Source organism: Prosopis cineraria, unplaced genomic scaffold, assembly GCF_029017545.1.
Source record: "Prosopis cineraria cultivar Desert tree isolate PC_DT_omini unplaced genomic scaffold, ASM2901754v1 PC6, whole genome shotgun sequence".
In the NCBI taxonomy this organism is placed as follows: Eukaryota; Viridiplantae; Streptophyta; class Magnoliopsida; order Fabales; family Fabaceae; genus Prosopis; species Prosopis cineraria.
The window spans coordinates 22,443,700-22,463,106 of record NW_026555337.1 but is presented as its reverse complement, the minus strand read 5'-3'; the positions used below and the strand labels follow the sequence as shown (position 1 = coordinate 22,463,106).

Genomic DNA, 19,407 nt, shown 5'->3' with positions numbered 1-19,407 from the left:
TCTTGTTCAACCTTCATTTGCCCAATTTTGCTCATTATTCAAAAAGAACACAACAACACACACACACATACAAAATACATATATATACAGCAAATAGATATATAATAGGAGTGAAGGAAAGCTCCACTAACTGATACATTTTTTTTTTATGATTCGAATCTCATTTGCAATTTTTTTTAACTGTTATGTCGCAGGAATATTCCAAGGAGCTTCGAAAACTTGACAATGCTAGAGGAGTTGGATCTTTTCCAAAATAACATGGAGGTATGCCTTCAACAATAATAAGTGCTCTTCATTTTTTGTTTGATAAAATATTTTATGCATAAGCAAGCCTATATTATTTTTTTTGTTAGTACATTTTTTTTTGTTGCTATATTGCAAGACATTATATTAGTTAAAAAAAAAATAGGCGATGTCACAAGGAACCGTTTGTTTTGAAATTTCGTAATCTTATTAAGCTTTTTGGCTATATCAAAAGGCTTAGAAAATATCATAGTTTAAATGCATTTTAACACCACAGTTTATTTTAACCCCCCACTGCACCATTTTTCTCTTTTCGTACACAATATTAAAAATATTATAGTGCAAATGCAGTTTGAAAAAAATAATATAACTAGATACTAGATTACAAATCTACAAAATATCCTACTTTCGTTATTTGAATACTATAAAATAGGCGTGGCTCATCCAAGTCTTGTATAATTTTTATATATTTTTTAAACTCTTATATATTTTACTTGGAGTTTTATATAATTCAAAAATATTATTCCGCAAGCCTTTATACACTCTTTTATTCTTCTATATTATTCTATTTATTTCACTGAGCTTCCTAGAGATTTTTTAAGTCCTTCAATATTTTCTTGTATCTTTTAGTAATGTTCGACAAAAAACAAGCACAACTTGTTCATTTTTTGAAAAATAGTTATCGATCTACATTCTCCAACAAACATTTTCCGTTGGTTTTTATGCATTGTCAATACAACTACGACTTATCTTTCCAATATGATATACATCATGTGAAGTAAAATAAATATTTGTGAAGAACCTGTATGGACTATCACCGTTCAGTCTTGAATATTTTGCATCATGTGTGGAATTAACTCTTGGTTCCAATAATTTACAAGGTATAACTTTGTGCAAATTATAATTCACCATAGATTATTTCCTTTTTCTTACTTATTATCTCTTGCAACTTGAAATTACGAACTTAGATGCTAATTGGTTTTGTCAAATTGCTATTAATTATGTATCCCAAAATGTATAGGTCTAGAATAACTTTTCTTTTCCCACAAAACAAAAATTGGATTATATTTTTATGCATAATGTTTAATATTTTATAATGTCATTGAGAACTCAACTTGTTACAAAGATTTCAAATATAGAAGAGGATAATTTCAGTTAGGTCTCTTGTAAGTAAACTTACATTAAATTTCAAAGGACTTTTTTGTCCAACTACTGATTTATTCCTAAGAAACATAAACCATTACAGTACAACTGAAACCACAAACAACAACAGAGCAACAAAACAAGGAGAACAACAGAGAAAAAACAGAATTAGCAACAATGTAAGAGAGATAAACTAAATAATTTTAACTAGTAGATGAGATAAAAGAAGTGGTGGTGACGACACCTATCCTATTAGAGCCAGCAATGATACGCTTGATTCTTAATTTCAAAGGACTTTAATGAACTTAAAAATCAAGCATATTTACTAAATCCAATTTTAATAAGGAAGGGTGTTTTATTAAAAAAGATGAGTATTTTTGTAAGTTTCAATTTTTAATTTTATAAAAATTTCTTGGGATTTAAATGCAAATTTTCTAATTTAAATTTAATTTAAAAATTAAATACAAATAATTTTAACTAAATATTGGCCCGTGTCTCTTTTTTAACTTTCCCACCCTAATATCTCTTCAAATACAAACAAAAATGACATTGTACATTAGGTAATAGAAGCATAAGCGCATCACCAAATCTATCATTCATAGCTGCAACTTTTAAACATTTATATCAACACTTCCAGTATTGTACTTTTTATTTTGTTATATTGACACACACACATAATTATACAAAAGTTACTCCCTTTATTCAAAAATGTAAGGCATTTTTTGAGGAGTTGGATGTTCAAAAATGTAAGGCATTTTTATTCTTTTGATGTGTAATCATTGCCTTTGTCCAAAAATGCCTCTATTGATAATGACTTTATATTTATTGTAGGGTATTTAAGAGGGATAAATATAAAAAGATAGGGGTAGTTTAAAAATAAGTAACTACTTTATTGGGGGTGAAATTTGGTTAAAAATGCCTTATATTTTGAATAGAAGGAGTAGTTTATAACTTTTGAAATTTTGTTGATAATTCTATAGTCACAATTGTAGTCTCACCTTTTTTTAAAAGGTTCTACTTACTATAACCCCCATAAATTTCAATGACATAATATATATTAGATTAAATATTTTAAAGTATATCATATTTTATAATTAAACTTTTCGTTAAATTTTTAGATTAAATATTTTAAAATATATCACATTTTTACATAGCCAGACTATTTACTATTTTTGGTTGTTTTCAGTTAGTTAATTATAAGAATTTTAAGAGATAAAGGGCTCATTTGTTTTAGCTTATTTTATGAAAAAAATTACTTTTTGTAAAAAAAATTATTTTGTGATTTTAAAAATGTTTGTTTAATTTTTTGAAAATAATTAGAATAGGAAAGTAATTTTTTATTATTTTAAATAACTACTTTGAGAAAGAATGTTTTAATAATGTGGGATGCAAGAAGATATACTAAGATTTTAAAATAATTAAATAATAATTTATTTTATAAAACAGAAATAAAGAAAGATATTATAAAATTTAAAAATAACTAGTAAATAATTACTTTTTTATTATTGCAACCAAACATAAAATAATGTTTGCTTTTTATAAAATTTCTAAAAAATAATTCTTTTATAAAATCCCTAAATTATCTAATAATGGCTTATTTTTTAATCTTTAACAAATGGACCAAAAAAATGCAAAGAATACATAATGTTAATACATAAACAGAAAATAAAATCTGGCTGGATCCAACGTCTAATTCAACGTTGGTTTATCCAATTTTGTTACTTATCAATCACAGTCAATTTTGCTTTTATTGGCTATAAACATCATTAGAATTTTAATTAAGAGGAATAAGAGGGTATGAAATCAAATTCTGATTGGGCTTTATAGAATGATTAGGTGGCAGCATGGCATATATTGGGCTTTATTTGAACAAAATTAATCTTCCGCATTAAATACCAAAAGAACAAGTTCAAGCTATATCATATATGGATTCGCCAAACACATGATGGCTGATCTTAAAATGTGTAATTAATTTATCCAACTGACAGCTTTTCACTCGCAAGAATTTTATAGATGGCATTGAAAAAAAAAACAATGTCTAAAGATAACCAAATTATTAAGCTATCTCTATTATTTTTAATTGGGGCTGAGATGAGAATCAAAAGTGGTCGAGAGATTTTTTTTTAACATAGATATATACATAAACTGTGATATATATTTCATTTTTCATTTTAAATTTTTATTGTAGATATTTTTAAAAGTAATTTGCTAATTTTATGATTTAAGTGAAATGTTATTAGATAATTGATGGTGTATAATAATGTAAAACTTATAAATACCTTATTGGTGGGCGATCTATAAGTACATCTGTAAGTAATTTTTGAACCTAGAAGCTTGTCCTACCCTTGGTGAGCCCTCAGACCTAATTTACCTAAACTTTCTAAAGGAAAATATAAAACTTATAAATGAAAATATATTAACAACATATTAGCCTGTGAAAATGGCAATAAAATTCCATCTAAGTATAAAAATGACAATTAAGTCCCTTGAAATGCCATAATTTCTTTGAAGTCTCTAGGTACCTTTCTAACATTAATTATTTCTGTTTAGCTATGAAAAATTTATAAACTTGACATGACTTAAAATTTGGTGGTGATGAAATCTATTTATCTATTTAAAAATAAAAGAAAAAATAATTTACTCTTTTTATGGATAAGTTTGTTGCATATATCCAAAAGAATTTTCATGTTATTGATTTTTTTTTTTTGAAGATTTGCCTTTCCAACTTTGTGCCCTCCTCTGCGGCTATTCAAGTTATTGAAGTTAGCTCATTTTGTTCATTGATGAAAACAACTTGGCAAAAGTTTGCTTCCTTGTTCAAATTAATTTCCCCTGAGAAAATTAACGTTTCGTAATTTTGTAACTGTTATTTTTCAATGACATATTGATGATAATAATTTTTTTAATTTGGTTAAGATAAAATAATCCAATGTTCTTTGTAATCCTCTTTTCGCCAGCTAGACAATTTGTCACTTTAGATGATTTATAGAATTTCTTTTTTAGCTACGTTAAAATCATGTAAAATTTTCAAACAATTACAGTGCAATATGTTGCTTATAATTTGCGTGTGTTGTTAGACTTGGTAAAAAAGATTCATCATACATGGACACTCGTAGGATTAATATGCCATCTTTTTTGTGTCTTTATCACATGTGTGGGAAATATTTTCAATAGATATACCTGTGACCAATTCGAATTCAATATCTGTAAGCGTTAATTTTTTTTTTTTGGTAGGTGATATACCAGAAGGTATTGGAAAGTTGGATATGCTTCAAGAGCTATATCTTGATTATAATAATTTACAAGGTAATTTTTTCATCAAATTATGATATTCTGGCTACTATAGTTTTTCCCTCTCTTTAGTTGTTTTTTCAGTATTACTATGAACAACCATGCTTTTTCTTTTCCTACTTTATATTTTTTTAATAAATTTGTGTATGGCTGAAAATTTCTTTTCTAATAATTCCTTAAACATAAAATAAGTCTTTTGTTCCGGTTGGCCAAAAAAAATTTCTTTTCGAATAAATTTAGAAATACTGGTTAGGATATCATATGGAGCATTTTGTTTGTTCGGAAAAAAACAAAGCTCCACTTGAAGCGAGGAAAAAGGATTTGCAATAAAAGTTTGTTATCTAATATAAAAAAAACAATGCATTTCTGGTGAAAATACAGTTAATTAATATACTAGAGTTGATTTACATTTACTGAGTGATAATATTAATATAAAAATCAGTTTAAAAATATGACATCTCCACCTCACTTGTTCCTTTAAATTGTAAACTAGAAATAAAAAAATGGAAATTATAAACGGGAGAATATTATAATTGATGATAATAATTAATTATATTCATGCAAATTAGTTAACGTCAATGATTTTTATCCTAACTTCTGTTGCTCAATTTCTTCTAACTTCAATTTTGCAATTTCTAATCCAAACACACCTTAGAATCAATCTTATCAAACATGTAATTGGCCATAACAATCCCCACATAAATCGCTTCCAAGCTCCGTGGTCATTAGTTATCCAGATTGCCTCCAAGAGAATAAATGTCTTCCTCAAGTGTTTCTAGGTCTTTCTTATACAATTTTGCATCCCAATTGAAATTTGGGGCTTCTATGCATTTTGGGCCTTTGTTTGCAAATTGTTGTTCCCTCAGCATTCTTATCAGCACGTGGCAAAAGAGTGAAGAAAATACCCTATGCCGCTTTTTTTCGCGCATGGTCATGGTTATGTTGAGCCTATTTGTTCGCGGCAGAATCATGATGAGCCAAAATCATATTTTCATCTGCGAGCGTCCTTCTACTTCATCTGCAAGCACTTGACTTCCCTCATGGTTCATCCGTTGCCAGAAGTAACAAATGGGAGAATCAAATATGAAACTCTGTTCATTCGCAACTTGTGGTGACTTTCAAAGGTTATCCGTGTATGAATGAGTGATCTTGAGCCTAATCTTGGATCTTGATCTGAATTCTCTTTTTTTAATTCGTTTTTAGTATTAGAATAAAAAAGAAGTCCCACGTCTAAAGATTAGAAGATGGATCATAGATATACAAGTTTAGGAAGTATTTAATCAAATGGCTTAAACTATTATGATAGAGTATACTATCTTTAAGTATACTTAATATAAGAAATCTAACATTTACGTCCTTTTTTCTTCCTTTCATGCATTTTTGGCACACCACAACTAAGTGAGGCTATATCAACTATTTTATCCTGATTTATTGCAATTACTTAGCATATTTAAATCTAAAAGTCCCCAAAAATCACGTAGATGTGGGTTCATCAATCACTTTTTTGGTGTTTCATCGGTTCTATCAATAGGGCTGTGTGTAACACTAGGCCACCATGGCCGTCGTCTTAAGTGTGAAAAAATGTTCACTTATATCCTACGTAATGTGTCATTATTTTTACTGTTAAGCATTAATGTTAACTATAATTTTCATTAAGGATTTATTACTTACTTATATCTTATATAACAAGCAATTAATTTTGTAAGCATTAGTGTTGATTATAACTCTTCATTAAAAATTTATGGCCCCATATTTTAGTGCGCATATGCCCTGCCGCAACCACTTTGTCATTTCATCTCTTCTTCTCTCTCAATCAAATCGTTTCATTCACTGCCATCATTTTCTTATTAATAAAATATAGCTCTTGTTTAGCCATTTCCATGGGCACTCTGGCCTGATTAATAACTTGATTTGCCATTTGCCATTGTGAAGTTGACGAATCCTTTTATTTGTTTATGGGGCTTTTGCATTTTGTTAAAAGAATAAAGAAAACCAATCATAGAGGGCCATATATATATATATATATATAAATCAGGTGTGTTTGTTCCTCTTTTACCCTTTATTTTACCTTTTACTTAAAATTGTGATTGTTAGGAAAGTGTGACTAAGACACTAGTACATTCAAAAGGGACAAGGCGAGTCAGCGAGATAGCATTCTGTTGTGGCTTTAATTTTTTATAGGATTTAAAGTGGTAAAATAATAATGCATTAGGCTTCTAAAATAATTTTGTGTTAGGCCACAAAACCCCTTCACACGTCCCTGTATCTAAGTGTTCAGTTTTGAAAATTGTAGAGGACTAAACCAAGAGCTAGTTCCTAATACAACCGGTGGAATTGGATGACCCAATCTATTTAGAAAACCATGACTTTTCTTGTGTTTATGTCAAATTTAGGAATTAAATCACGTAATTAAATAATATATTTTGGTGTTTTTATATTACGAAATTTTGAACCTGGGCAAGTATTCCACCCTACCTCCATAAAATAATACTTAACCCTTTGTATAGATTTTAGGGTCATCAACAATATCTAAGTAATTAAAACAAATTAATCACCAAATTAATTCAATCTTCCAACACCCCCTCCAGTTTGACTCGGTGCTCAACTTGCTAATAGAAACTATGAGGGAGGTGAAGTGAATTAAGCCGATGACTAATGACAAGTAATGATATTCATCCTCCGAATTACTATATACTTATTTTGAATTAACATGGTGTCTACTTCCAAACTCGAACGAGTAACTTGCGTCTACTATTTTAAGACAAGTGATCGATGAGAATAAACTTGATATTCAACTTCATAAAAAACAGGTTCCAGCTTTCATGACAGGTGGATTTTAGCTAGTGACCCTCAAGTGCAACACCAATTCTCCTTTCTTGGTGCTCTTGACATATAATTGTACAGAAGCTTCCCGAGATGAATGACTGGAACAATGCTGATAACTCTACTAGCTAGTTATTATGTTGTGAATTCATGATTTTAGTTTGCCTTAAGAGCATTATTATTTTTCCATTTTCTTTTAAATCAAAATCCAAGAGTATATATTTGTGTTGTTATGGGTCATGTGGCGCCTGCCTCAATTGCATCTGCATGATATATTTTCCATCAATATTTTTTTTTTCGGGCTTAAAAACAAAGGTGAGCGTACAATATTGTTATTGATTATGTGAAGATTTGCATTTCTAACTTCATGTCTTCCTATATGGCACGTGTAATCGAATTATCATAGTTAGCACGTTTTATGCATTGCATGAAAACAACTTTCCAAAAGTATACTTCCTTATTCAAATTAGCCTCCCCTAAGAAAATTAATGTTTGATAATTCTTTGACCACTGTCATTTTTCAATGATATATTGGTGATAATATATGTTTTAATTTGAGTAAGATAAAATAATCGAATGTTCTTTGCAATTCTCTTTTAGCTAGATAGAAAATGTTTTCACGTCACATGTTTCATAGAATTCCCTATATAGTTACGTTAAAACTACGTAAAACTATTCAAACAGTTACTATCTCGATATTTTACTCAATTTGTTTTGTCATTAGGGTTTTTATTATTAATTGTGTTCTCATTTGGGACTTGATTATAACTCTCCAAATATCTTACTTTATTAATACCACTCCCATTTGATATTTTTTAAAAAGTTACAGTCTCAATAAGTTAGTTACATCTTTAAGCTAATGTTATCTTTTCATATTTGTTCTTATTTAGTTAGGGAATCTCACTTAAAGGTTTCAGTTGAGTAGTTTATTAAGGGTATTTTTGAAAATACTCATTAATTATACATTGAAAAATTAAAAATACCTTAGCAAAAATGCCTTATATTTTTTAATGGTGCAAATACCTGACAGTTTTAGTAATTGTCATATACTTGTACAAGCCGACGTTTTAGAGACTAAACATGTACTTGGCACTTGTATGCTGCTAATACTTAGGTTCCAAGTATGCATATTATGTGGGTGAAAATTTTCTTTTACATATAAATGATTATCTAAAACTAACCCATTAATTATTGTTGTTTTAAGTCATGATGACGTAAGGACGTGTCTTATGTTAACCACTTTTCACGCGTATTCTTTATTTCTTTTAATACTTAACTTTTGTCTTCACCTTTTCATTGGCTACTCTTATTTTTTTCGCTTTCATACTTAATTATTTTCTTCACCTTTCAAGGAAAATACCTTCAACTATTTTTGGCTTATCTTCACTCGAGCATATGTCATTATCATGCAACTCTTTCATAGGTATATCTTTGATTTTATCGGATAATTTCATACTTTATCCTAATCATTGCAAACAATTTTATAGGTGTTAGTGTGCCTTCAGATAAGTTATTTACAATATATTATTCAACATTGATTTTGTTGGAAAATAATTGTGTCCCTTGTAACTTGTCCAACGTGGCACTCACAGTAATTAAAAATATTAATTAAAAATATTAAAAATTGTTTAGTATATAGATTGATAAAATAAGTATATGGATCAACTTGCATTGAATTCAAGTATAGAGATTGAGTTACAAACTCTATGAATCTATAGGACTAAATAATTAATTTCCCCTTATTTATATATGTAACATTTTATTCCAATTGTTTTGTGAGTTTTGATATATATTGTTAGAAATTTTCATATTATTTATGATTCATTTTTAGAGCAAAATATATTCATTAACCTTTAATTTCATTAATATTCCTGAAACCACCCCATAATTTTCAAAATATAGACTTTAATTAAATTTTTAATTCTGATGAAAATAAAGATTCTAAAATACTTTTTTTATTAACTAAAAGGACAATATAGCAATTTCAAACTTACTAATAAAATGCTTTCACTATGACTGATTCGATTAACTGATGTTGTTCAGAACATGATTCAAGAAGGTTTTTACATGTTTGGCAAAACTTTTTTTGGAAAAAAAAAATATAAGAATACTAGTGCAGTGCAGCTGTGTCAATAAAATTTCTCTCAGTTTTTAGTATTGCTTTAGGCATAATTATGATTTCAGTGACTTGAAAGGTATATATGAGCATATATTTTTTTATTTTGACATTAAAAGATTATATTTTGATTCAATCAAATCCAAAAACTTAAATTGAGGGGAAATTTGCAATGGTAATATAAAATATGGATAAAGTGCATAGGGAATTGGAATAATATAGTAAAACAGAAAGTGACCATGTGCAACAACCTTAATCAGTCCATTCCCACCCAAAACATCTCTCACTTTCCATGTAGGATGCCAATTGCGTGAATTGCATGCATCTGCATGCTTTACAATGCATCACCGCTCTTAACGATGTGCTTTTTATATTGTCATGTACATCACAAGAGATATTGCTGAAATAATTTGCAATCTTACAAGTATGGAAATAATGGTCTTAGATGTTAATATCTTCTAGCTTTTTAAATAACTTTATCAGCACCTTTATTAGAAACATTTGTTTTTCCTTTTTGTCCTTTTACACTTGGGTCTTTTAATCATATCCAGAGGCTTAATTCTAAGGAAATGGGTGATCTTCTAAATTTAAAAAATATGAACCCATTCACATCGGTGCCCATGGTTTTCTTTGCCTTGCTTTCTGCCTTTTGGAGTTTTGGTGCTCTTGAGAGCAATATGGAAACCATTATTTACATTTCATCTTTACTATCTTTGATCATTATACTTTAGATCCCTCAGCTACGTATTTAGACAATGTGAAATCATTATCTTTGATCATTATACTTAAGCGTAGTTGCAAGACAATGTGAAATCATTAGTGGAATATGTGTGTGTGTGAAATGTAAGGTGAGGCAAATTAATTAAGATGGATAGTTCATTAGCCATATATATATATATATATATATAAGGTCAATGAGGATTATTTCTTTAAATTATTATTTTTTGGTTCTAGAGCCATTCCTTTAATTAAAAACTGTACATTGGAAACTTATGATTATTTTTAACAAGTTAACAATGTAAGAATGTTTTCTTAAACTATGTGAAAATGTTGGAAATACCTTATGCCCAACTAATGTGTGATTTCTCAATACAAATAAGACAATTGGTGTTTTACTAAAGTGTCCCTTATGTCAACAAGTATCAATATGTTCTTTCAGGTCATTTACCAAGAAGTATTGGAAACTTGACTGAGCTTCAATTGTTACGTCTTATTGCCAATAACTTGGAAGGTATGTATCTAACAAATCATAGTGTTATTATGTTTATTTTATCTGTTGCTAAATTACAAGAAATATTTGTAATAAAATTGGTGATCTAACAAACCTAAACATTGTAGATATGTTATGATAGTTTGATAAATTATGTATAATTATATTGAGACTTTGAACCAATAGATTATTGGTTGTTTGTTTTTGTTCTTATGAGCAACTCCCTTTTCGTTCTCCACATCGTCACATCATCACATAATAGAGTTATTGAATCAATAGTTGTGAGTTTTGATAATATTGTTAGAACCTTCTCATATTATTTATGATTCATTTTTATAGTGAAATATATTCATTTATATTTAATTTTATTAATATTTCATAAACTATCACATAATTTCCAGAAGTATACACTTAAATTGAATTTTTTACTCTTTTAAAAATACTTTATCAAAGATTCTAAAATTCTTTTTTATTTATTAAAAGGTGCATCTTAGCTATTTAAAATTACTTTTTTACCCTTGTTAAAGACCATTAATTCCATTCCTAACCTATATCAATTTCCCTCCCTTGCCTTTGCACGAACAATGGAAGTACACAAAAATGCACCCTTTTTGTATTTATCTAATCATTTATGAACCATAATATATAATAAGGACAATTTCAAATTTTTTATATTTATGATAATGTATTTTTCTCTCCTATAACTTTTTTTATAATTAACAATAGAGCTGAAATTAGTTATTATTATTTTCCTAGACCCCGGTTTCTTTTAAATACAAATTCAATAGTTATTATATCACAATCACAATAACTTTAAGAAAATGCATTCATAAAATTATTTTCATAAGTATTTTTCTTTTATCATAATTTTATACTTGAGAATTCATAATAATGTGGTCTTTTTATTATCATATTGCAGGAAATATTCCTCAAACAATTGGTGAGCTCACAAACTTGAAAATTATACAATTCTTATCTAACAAGTTGTCTGGCCAAATACCAAGGAATTTTGGAAACTTGACAAAACTTCAAGAGCTAGACCTTGGTGAATATAACATTGAAGGTACACTTTCAACTAATCATGCCGTGTAACTTTTTATCATATTTGTGTTATTCTTGGGAAAGTTCATTCAGGAGCTATATCATATAAATATATGTCCCCGCCACTAGAAGTAAGGGTCTCCAAGTGGTTCATTAACAAGTTTATAGAAAAAGGATGAACCCGAAACGTTTCTTGTAAATTTTAAAAGTTAGATTATTTTAAAATATTACCATACATAAACACTTGAAACATTAAACAATTTTTCTTATATCTTAATCAAATACGTGGAAAATATTATCAATATAATTGCTATGGGACAAAGTTAAATTTTATATCTTTAAGCGTTAATTTTTTTCCAGGCAATATACTAGGTAATTTTCATCAAATTATGATGTTCTAGCTACTATTTTTTTTTTCCCCTCGTTAGTTCTTTTCTCAGTATATATTTGTGTGCATTTCTCTTCCTGTTTTTCCTTTTGTTTATAAATTTGTGTGTGTTCTAGAAATTCTATTGTTATATGTGAATGATTCTTTTTAACTAATTTTGCAAACATTGGTTTGAACTAGAGATTAGGCTTGCCGAAATACTTTATTTCTAATGTCAGATAAAATGAACAATATATAATATGCAACACTGCAAAAGTTCTACAGCAGCATGGACGATATATTTCACATTTTCTATTGGATTATATCACCACTCTATGCTACCTACCATGATATAACTATAATATTTGGCTTTGCTTCCAATTTTAACTTCCATTAATTGGTCAATATAAATTCCTCTATAATTAATGGTTTTGATACATCACTATTGTTAGGATTCTAGATGTGAGACAACGTTTCATATAAAAAACGTAAATTGTTAATAAAAGTATCATTGATTTTCTTAGTTCAATTGCACTCTAAAATAGCTTTTTTCTTTTTATACATTGTTGCAATAGGTATATCTTAAAAGATATATGTACTTATTAAGAATTTTTATTTTAGAAAGAAATTAAAAAATGTCTTTAAATCTTCTATAGTTAGTCTTTTGGATGTGATATTTTCCTGAAAAATTGTTCAACAACATTGAGTATAGTGATAAAGTTCAATATAAGTGAAATTTAAATGACATATTATATTTTTTAACAAAATTTATCCAAAAGTATAAAAAGCTAATATGATGTATTTGGCTTGTGAATTGTGTTATGATTCAAAATATTTAATTTATATTGAACCGCATTTTTTGTTATTTTACAATATAATATTTAATTTTTTCTGTTGAATTTATGAAAGGGGTTTTTAGTTTTTGCAAATTAAATTGAGGCACATGTAAAATGATTTTGGATGTGCTAGTTAACTACTTCACTTATAACACTATCTTCTCATGGGATACATTCCAAAAGTCAGTGGTCTAGGTTTTTTTTTTTTTAATATTGTCGGTCATCTAATAAAGTTATATTGCATCCTTTTAACACGTTTCATGAAATTTAAAAGTTACAAAATCTGTTCCTTTGTATCAAGAAAGATTTGGTCTGATATCGTTTGTTCAGTATATTATGCTTTATTCATTTTCACTTTTAATATGACTTTATTTTTGGGTTTTAATTAATTGTTTGGCAACATAAAGATGCATTGGAAACTTGATATACTGTTAGTAAATGATAGTTTGGTACTATCGATCATTTTATTGCTTTTTGTTCTCCTTTTGTCTGTTGGAAAACACAATCACTTATGCGACCATGTTAATATATACATCAATATTAACATATAAAATCTCCATATCAGCCATTTCCCTTAAACTGTAAACAGAATTAATAAATTGGAAAATAGAAAACTGTAGTCCGTATAAACCAGAATCAACATAGCTGTTTTTTAGGCTAAAAAACAGAGGTAAGCATGTTCCACAATGCACAATGCCAAGATTTGATTATATTTGAGGTGTAGGGCAAATTGTAGGAAAGATAAAGAGACTTCAATTTTTTTTTTCTTAGATGCTAAATAATTAACCACATCGTATATTATGTAAGAATTCGTTTGTAACATTACTAAGTATTGGAAACTTGACTAATTCAAATACAAATACAAATAACTTAGCACAACCAAAATAAAATTAGAGAATCTGAATACTTCTTTATGCTTCAAAACTCATTTGCAATATGTATTAGAAACTTGACTAGGCTTGAAGGTTTGGATCTTTCTTCTAAGTTGCAAAGTACTCTTTCAGTAAATGATATAAGTGCTCTTCATTTTTTTATTTAATAAAATATGTTAGCATAAGAAAATATATAACAATGTTCGTACTTTTTTTCTTACAAAAAAAAAGTTTTTGTAATTTTTGTTTTGTTGTTATATTGCAAGATGCATTCCTAAACTAACTTGCAGATATTTTTGTCATTCATAGGCAATATTTGTCTACATGCATGTTGAAGTGCAATATTGTAAACATATCCAAAGAAATTTTAAAAAGTAAAATAAATGTGAGGAACCTGTGTTAACCATCACTGTGCGTATAATATAAAATATTTGTTTGAGTTATGCGAAGCTCAACAAAATATTTATTAAAAATTAAAGAATAAAAGAGAATATATAAAAGCCAAAAAAGCCATACTTATTTTTTTATTTAGATTTAATTATTTTAAGAATGAATTGTAATATTTTATTTTTGAATTGGCCATCTATCTGGTTATATTATTTTTTTCTTCATGCGTCTATCTAGCGAATTGTTGAAAAAAACATGACAAGACTATGTTCCAATTTTTATATTAAAATTTGCTGAACTTTAATCCATCTTGTGATATTATATATGCTGTGGGATATATTTCTTGCCAAGAAAAAATGGTCCATTAAATATGTATGATCTTGAAAAATTCCTTCCATCTTAATTGAATTATGAATGCCTATTTTAGTTGTCAATACTAACCGAAGTTTAAAAATACAAGTGACATATTTTAACATATAATTTCTTGTGCTCATACAGTTATTTCACCCTAATAGCCACTAATTGCCGTCATTGCACAAACCAGAAATTGTTATACTATAATTTTATTTGAAATGATAGTACATACCAAAAGGAAATAAATTTGCAACTCTATTAGGGTCCAAGAGCGTTATAATCTTTTCTCCTTTTATTTGCAATTTTGAAAGCTATATTTTGATTCATCACAATAAATTTTGGTCTTTTATTGGTTGTCATGCTCATTTTATGATTTACTCCAATTATAGCTTGGTTGTTCCCCTTATTTTTTATTTGATTCAAAGTCATCTGTCACTTTAGTGAAATTAACTCCACTAGTTCATTGCTTCTCTAAATTTACTTCAAAATTTTAAATTGAGGAGGAACAAGTTTTTCAACAATGATAATAAATTTAATTGGTCTTTTCTATATCACATTGTAGGAGATATTCCCAAAGAGATTGGTAATCTTAAAAGCTTGACAAATCTATATTTAGACCTCAATCAGTTTTCTGGTCAAATACCGTCAACAATCTTCAATATATCTGAGTTGCAAGAGATTGATTTAAGTGGGAATAATTTGTCAAGAGGCATTCCTTCTAATATATGCAATGGACTTCCAAATTTACAATATTTGGCTCTTCAAGACAACAACTTATTTGGAGCTATACCATCTAGTTGGGCACAATTCAAGCATCTCAAGGTGTTAAAATTAGAAGAAAACTTTTTGACAGGTACGTATTACCAGAATATGTCAAATATCTAAATTTAATCATAGCAAATATATTTTTATTGCACTTTTGTGTATTGGTACTGATGAAAACTGCAGAATAAATTGGAAGTCCACATCTCTTATTTTCATTAAAACAAAAATCCTCCATGAAAAATGAATTATATTTATAAAGAAATACAAAAATCTCAGTAGAATGTAGTAAACCTGCTTTGGAAAATATGTAAAGTAATATAAGAATTTGATATTTTGTATTAGTAAATATAAAGTTAATTTGTATAATTTTTAAATTTTAATTGTCTAAATCCAGTTGCTCCAAGTCCATCTTCCACACTGATATATGACAATGATATACTAAAACACTATCTAATTGTTGCCTCATAAATAAACCTCAATATAATCTATTAGGAAAAATTGTTTTCAATATATTTAATTTGTTGTTCAATTTTTTATTTTCAATTTACTTTATAGTAAAATGGAAAATCAAACTCTTTGATAGATATTATTTTCCTTACTTTCTCCACATTGTCATGTAGCGTTGACTAGTTGCATAGGAGGAGCCTTACACAAGCCAGATTGTGGAGCCATATGAGCGCCACATGTTACCCATTTTTCTTCTACAGAACAAATATGATTTTGAAATACCCCTTTCTTATCTAATTTAAACTGCTGAATTTATGGACAGTAACTACTATATTATCAAAGATAATATATTTTGATTTTGACAATTTTTGGATATATATATATATATATATATGCTTATAGTCAATCATCTCTACAAAGTTCCGTATGCCATCTCGTTTTATCCATTTCATGAAATTTCAGGATCATAAAATCTGCCACCTTGCGGTGTTTATGTACCCTCACTTTTACTATACGTCATTAACGTTTGAATTTACAAAATAAAGTTCAAACAACATATAATTGTATCCACAAACTTGCTATTCATTTTTCTTTCAATATATAATCTTTAACTTTATAAACCTCTTAGCATTATGATTTTCTGTTGTTGCAGGAGATCTACCAGGAGATATTGGAAACTTAACTATGCTTCAAATGTTAACTCTTGGTTACAATAACTTAAAAGGTATCCTTACAATAAATTATAATCGCTAATTAATCCTGCTTCCCTGATTGTCGTGGTTAAATCTTAACGAGCTTTCTTACTGCAAATTAAGAGGCAATAGAAACTTCACTATGCTTCGATTTTAATATTTAGATTACAATTACTTTTCAAGGATATATTATTAACTCTATCAAATCTCTAACTTTTGTTTCTTAGAAATGATATTTTAATTATAATTTATGCTTGGAATTGGTCAAAACTATAGGACAAAAAGAAATTCTCCATCTTTTATTTTCAATTAAACAAAGTTCGTTTTTCACTTATACATGATGTGCCCATCCTTCACTGTCAATATATATATATATGGACCGAAAGCTAAAATCTAGGTGGATGACATCTGTGACCCCTCAACATTAAACCAAACATCTTTGCTATATTAAGACAGTTACACAAACTTTTCTATTTCATTATTTTTTAGTATTAACTTCAAATAACTTTACTGAAACTCCATTTCCTATTTTGCTCCTAGATTTAGTACATATGTGGGAATAAGAAATCTTTGTAAGCTTGACATGTTATATTTGTCACAGGACAAATTTAGTATAGATCTATACTTCCAAAATGTTTTTTAACATATCGACTTTGAAAAGTTAAGTTATGATCTCATTAAAAAAATTTTATCAGGTAATATTCCATCAAATTATGGGAACCTCACTAATTTGTATAAACTCTCTATAGAAGAAAACAGTTTGATTGGAAGGATTCCAACAACAATTAGTAGCATACAAGATCTTCAGTATTTGAGTCTTGAAGGTAATAAGCTACATGGTGCAATCATTGAAGAGCTATGTGGAATGCCAAGACTTGCTTATTTATATCTAAGTGAGAACAAGTTTTCTGGATCAATGCCGCATTGCATGGGAAATGTTACCTCCTTACGAGAACTTCACCTGGACAATAACAAGTTAACTTCAGAAATTCCCTTTTCTTTTTGGAATTTGAAGGACATATTGATCATAAACTTGTCTTCAAATAGTTTAGTTGGAAATCTATCACTCAATATCGGCAACTTAAAAGCTCTTGTGTCATTGGATTTGTCAAGAAATCATATTTTAGGAATCATTCCCTCAACCATGGATAGCTTGCAAACTTTGCAAAATCTCTCCTTAGCATATAACAATTTGCGAGGAAATATTCCCAAATTACTCGGAAATATTCCAAGTTTAATGAATTTGGACCTTTCCCATAATAATTTGTCTGGTGAGATTCCCAAAAATTTGGAGTCACTTGTTTATCTAAAGTTTATCAATCTCTCATTTAACAAACTACAAGGAGAGATTCCCAGTGGAGGTGTTTTCAAAAATTTGACTGCTGAATCTTTTATGATTGATGAAGCTCTTTGTGGTAAACAAGAACTAAAAGTACCTCTTTGTAGAAAAGGAAAAAGGTCATTCAATAAATCACTTTTATTGAAGTGCACATTACCCATATTCGTGTCAACAATTTTGACTGTTTTAGGCATCCTCTTTTAAACAAAGACAACCAAATTCATGGGATTCTTTCGAAAGGGACTCACCAATTTTAGGAGGACAAAGAAGGATTTCTTATTTTGAAATTCTAGAAGCAACTAATGGATTTGATGAGAGTAACTTTATTGGAAGTGGGAGTTAGGGTGATGTGTTCAAAGGAAAGCTTTTGAATGGGATGATGGTTGCAATTAAAGTATTTAATTTTGATTCTGAGAAAATGTCAAGGAGCTTTGAAGTGGAATGCAACACAATGCGCAATGTGCGCCATTATAATTTGGTGAAGATCATAAGTAGTTGTTCCAATGTTGATTTCAAGTGCCTGATAATGGAGTTCATGCCTAAAGGGAGTCTTGAAAAATGATTGTATTCTCATAACTATTGTTGGAATTTTCTACAAGGGCTGAATATAATGATAAATATAGCATTTACTTTAGAATATCTCCATCATGGCTTGTCAGCACTAGTAGTTCATTGTGATATGAAGCCAAGTAACAATTTGTTGGATGGTGATATGGTTGCTCATGTGAGTGACTTTGGGATTTCCAAACTTTTAGATGAAGGGCAATCTAAAATACATACAGAGACGATACCTATAATTGGATATATTGCACCTGGTAATTATTCTAAACTTAGATTCACCATGTCCTTTTTGCATTTGTATTTTGAGAATGCTTTCCTTTCTTAGTTTCTTTTAGATTACATTGGAGTCACCTTATTAAATGCTGGTAATATGGGTCTGCCAACCAACTTAAAAAAAAAAATAGACAGAAAATTCCACTCCTTAAATTGTTAATGAATTATTTACTAAAATAGAATTTAATCCCATATAATACATGTTGGGTATGATTGTTGTTAAAAAGGTTTGTGATTTTTTATTGTTGAAATTTTAATATAATTATGAAATAATTTGCAAATATGGCATGATTAAATTGAAAAAAAAATTAAAGCAAGAAGTATTGGAAAATTAATCCAAAAAATATGAAGGTGAATAAACAAAGGCCAAAAATAAAGGGAGAGAGAAAGCAATTGAAAATGAATGTGACATACCTAAATCACTGTTAAAATTACTGTGGTAACTATGTGTCCAATGCATGGACATCCTTTTTTTTAATACAAAATAGTGTCCATTTATTTCAGACTTTGGTTTTTTTTTTTTTTGGGGGGGGGCCAAATATTTCAGACCTCCTTATGTGCGCGTAGTGTCTGCGGGCACTAATGATTTAAAAAAAAAAAGAAAATAAAATAAAGAAAGAAAAACCACCGGAATGGAAAGCACCGTC

The 19,407-nt window shown here is 28.4% G+C and overlaps 1 protein-coding gene across 1 annotated transcript in view; it reads left to right on the top strand.

The window, feature by feature from the left end:
- Positions 1–18,269, top strand: part of LOC129314001 (LRR receptor-like serine/threonine-protein kinase EFR) — a 28,992-nt gene extending 10,723 nt beyond the window's left edge. Inside the window, exons 5-12 of the mRNA XM_054957383.1 lie at positions 195–264; positions 9,544–9,559; positions 10,776–10,847; positions 11,746–11,889; positions 15,246–15,536; positions 16,548–16,619; positions 17,283–18,019; positions 18,117–18,269. Of these exons, the coding sequence (XP_054813358.1) occupies positions 195–264; positions 9,544–9,559; positions 10,776–10,847; positions 11,746–11,889; positions 15,246–15,536; positions 16,548–16,619; positions 17,283–18,019; positions 18,117–18,269 (1,555 nt within the window). The remainder of the gene's footprint in view (positions 1–194; positions 265–9,543; positions 9,560–10,775; positions 10,848–11,745; positions 11,890–15,245; positions 15,537–16,547; positions 16,620–17,282; positions 18,020–18,116) is intronic.
- Positions 18,270–19,407: the final 1,138 nt, after the last annotated feature.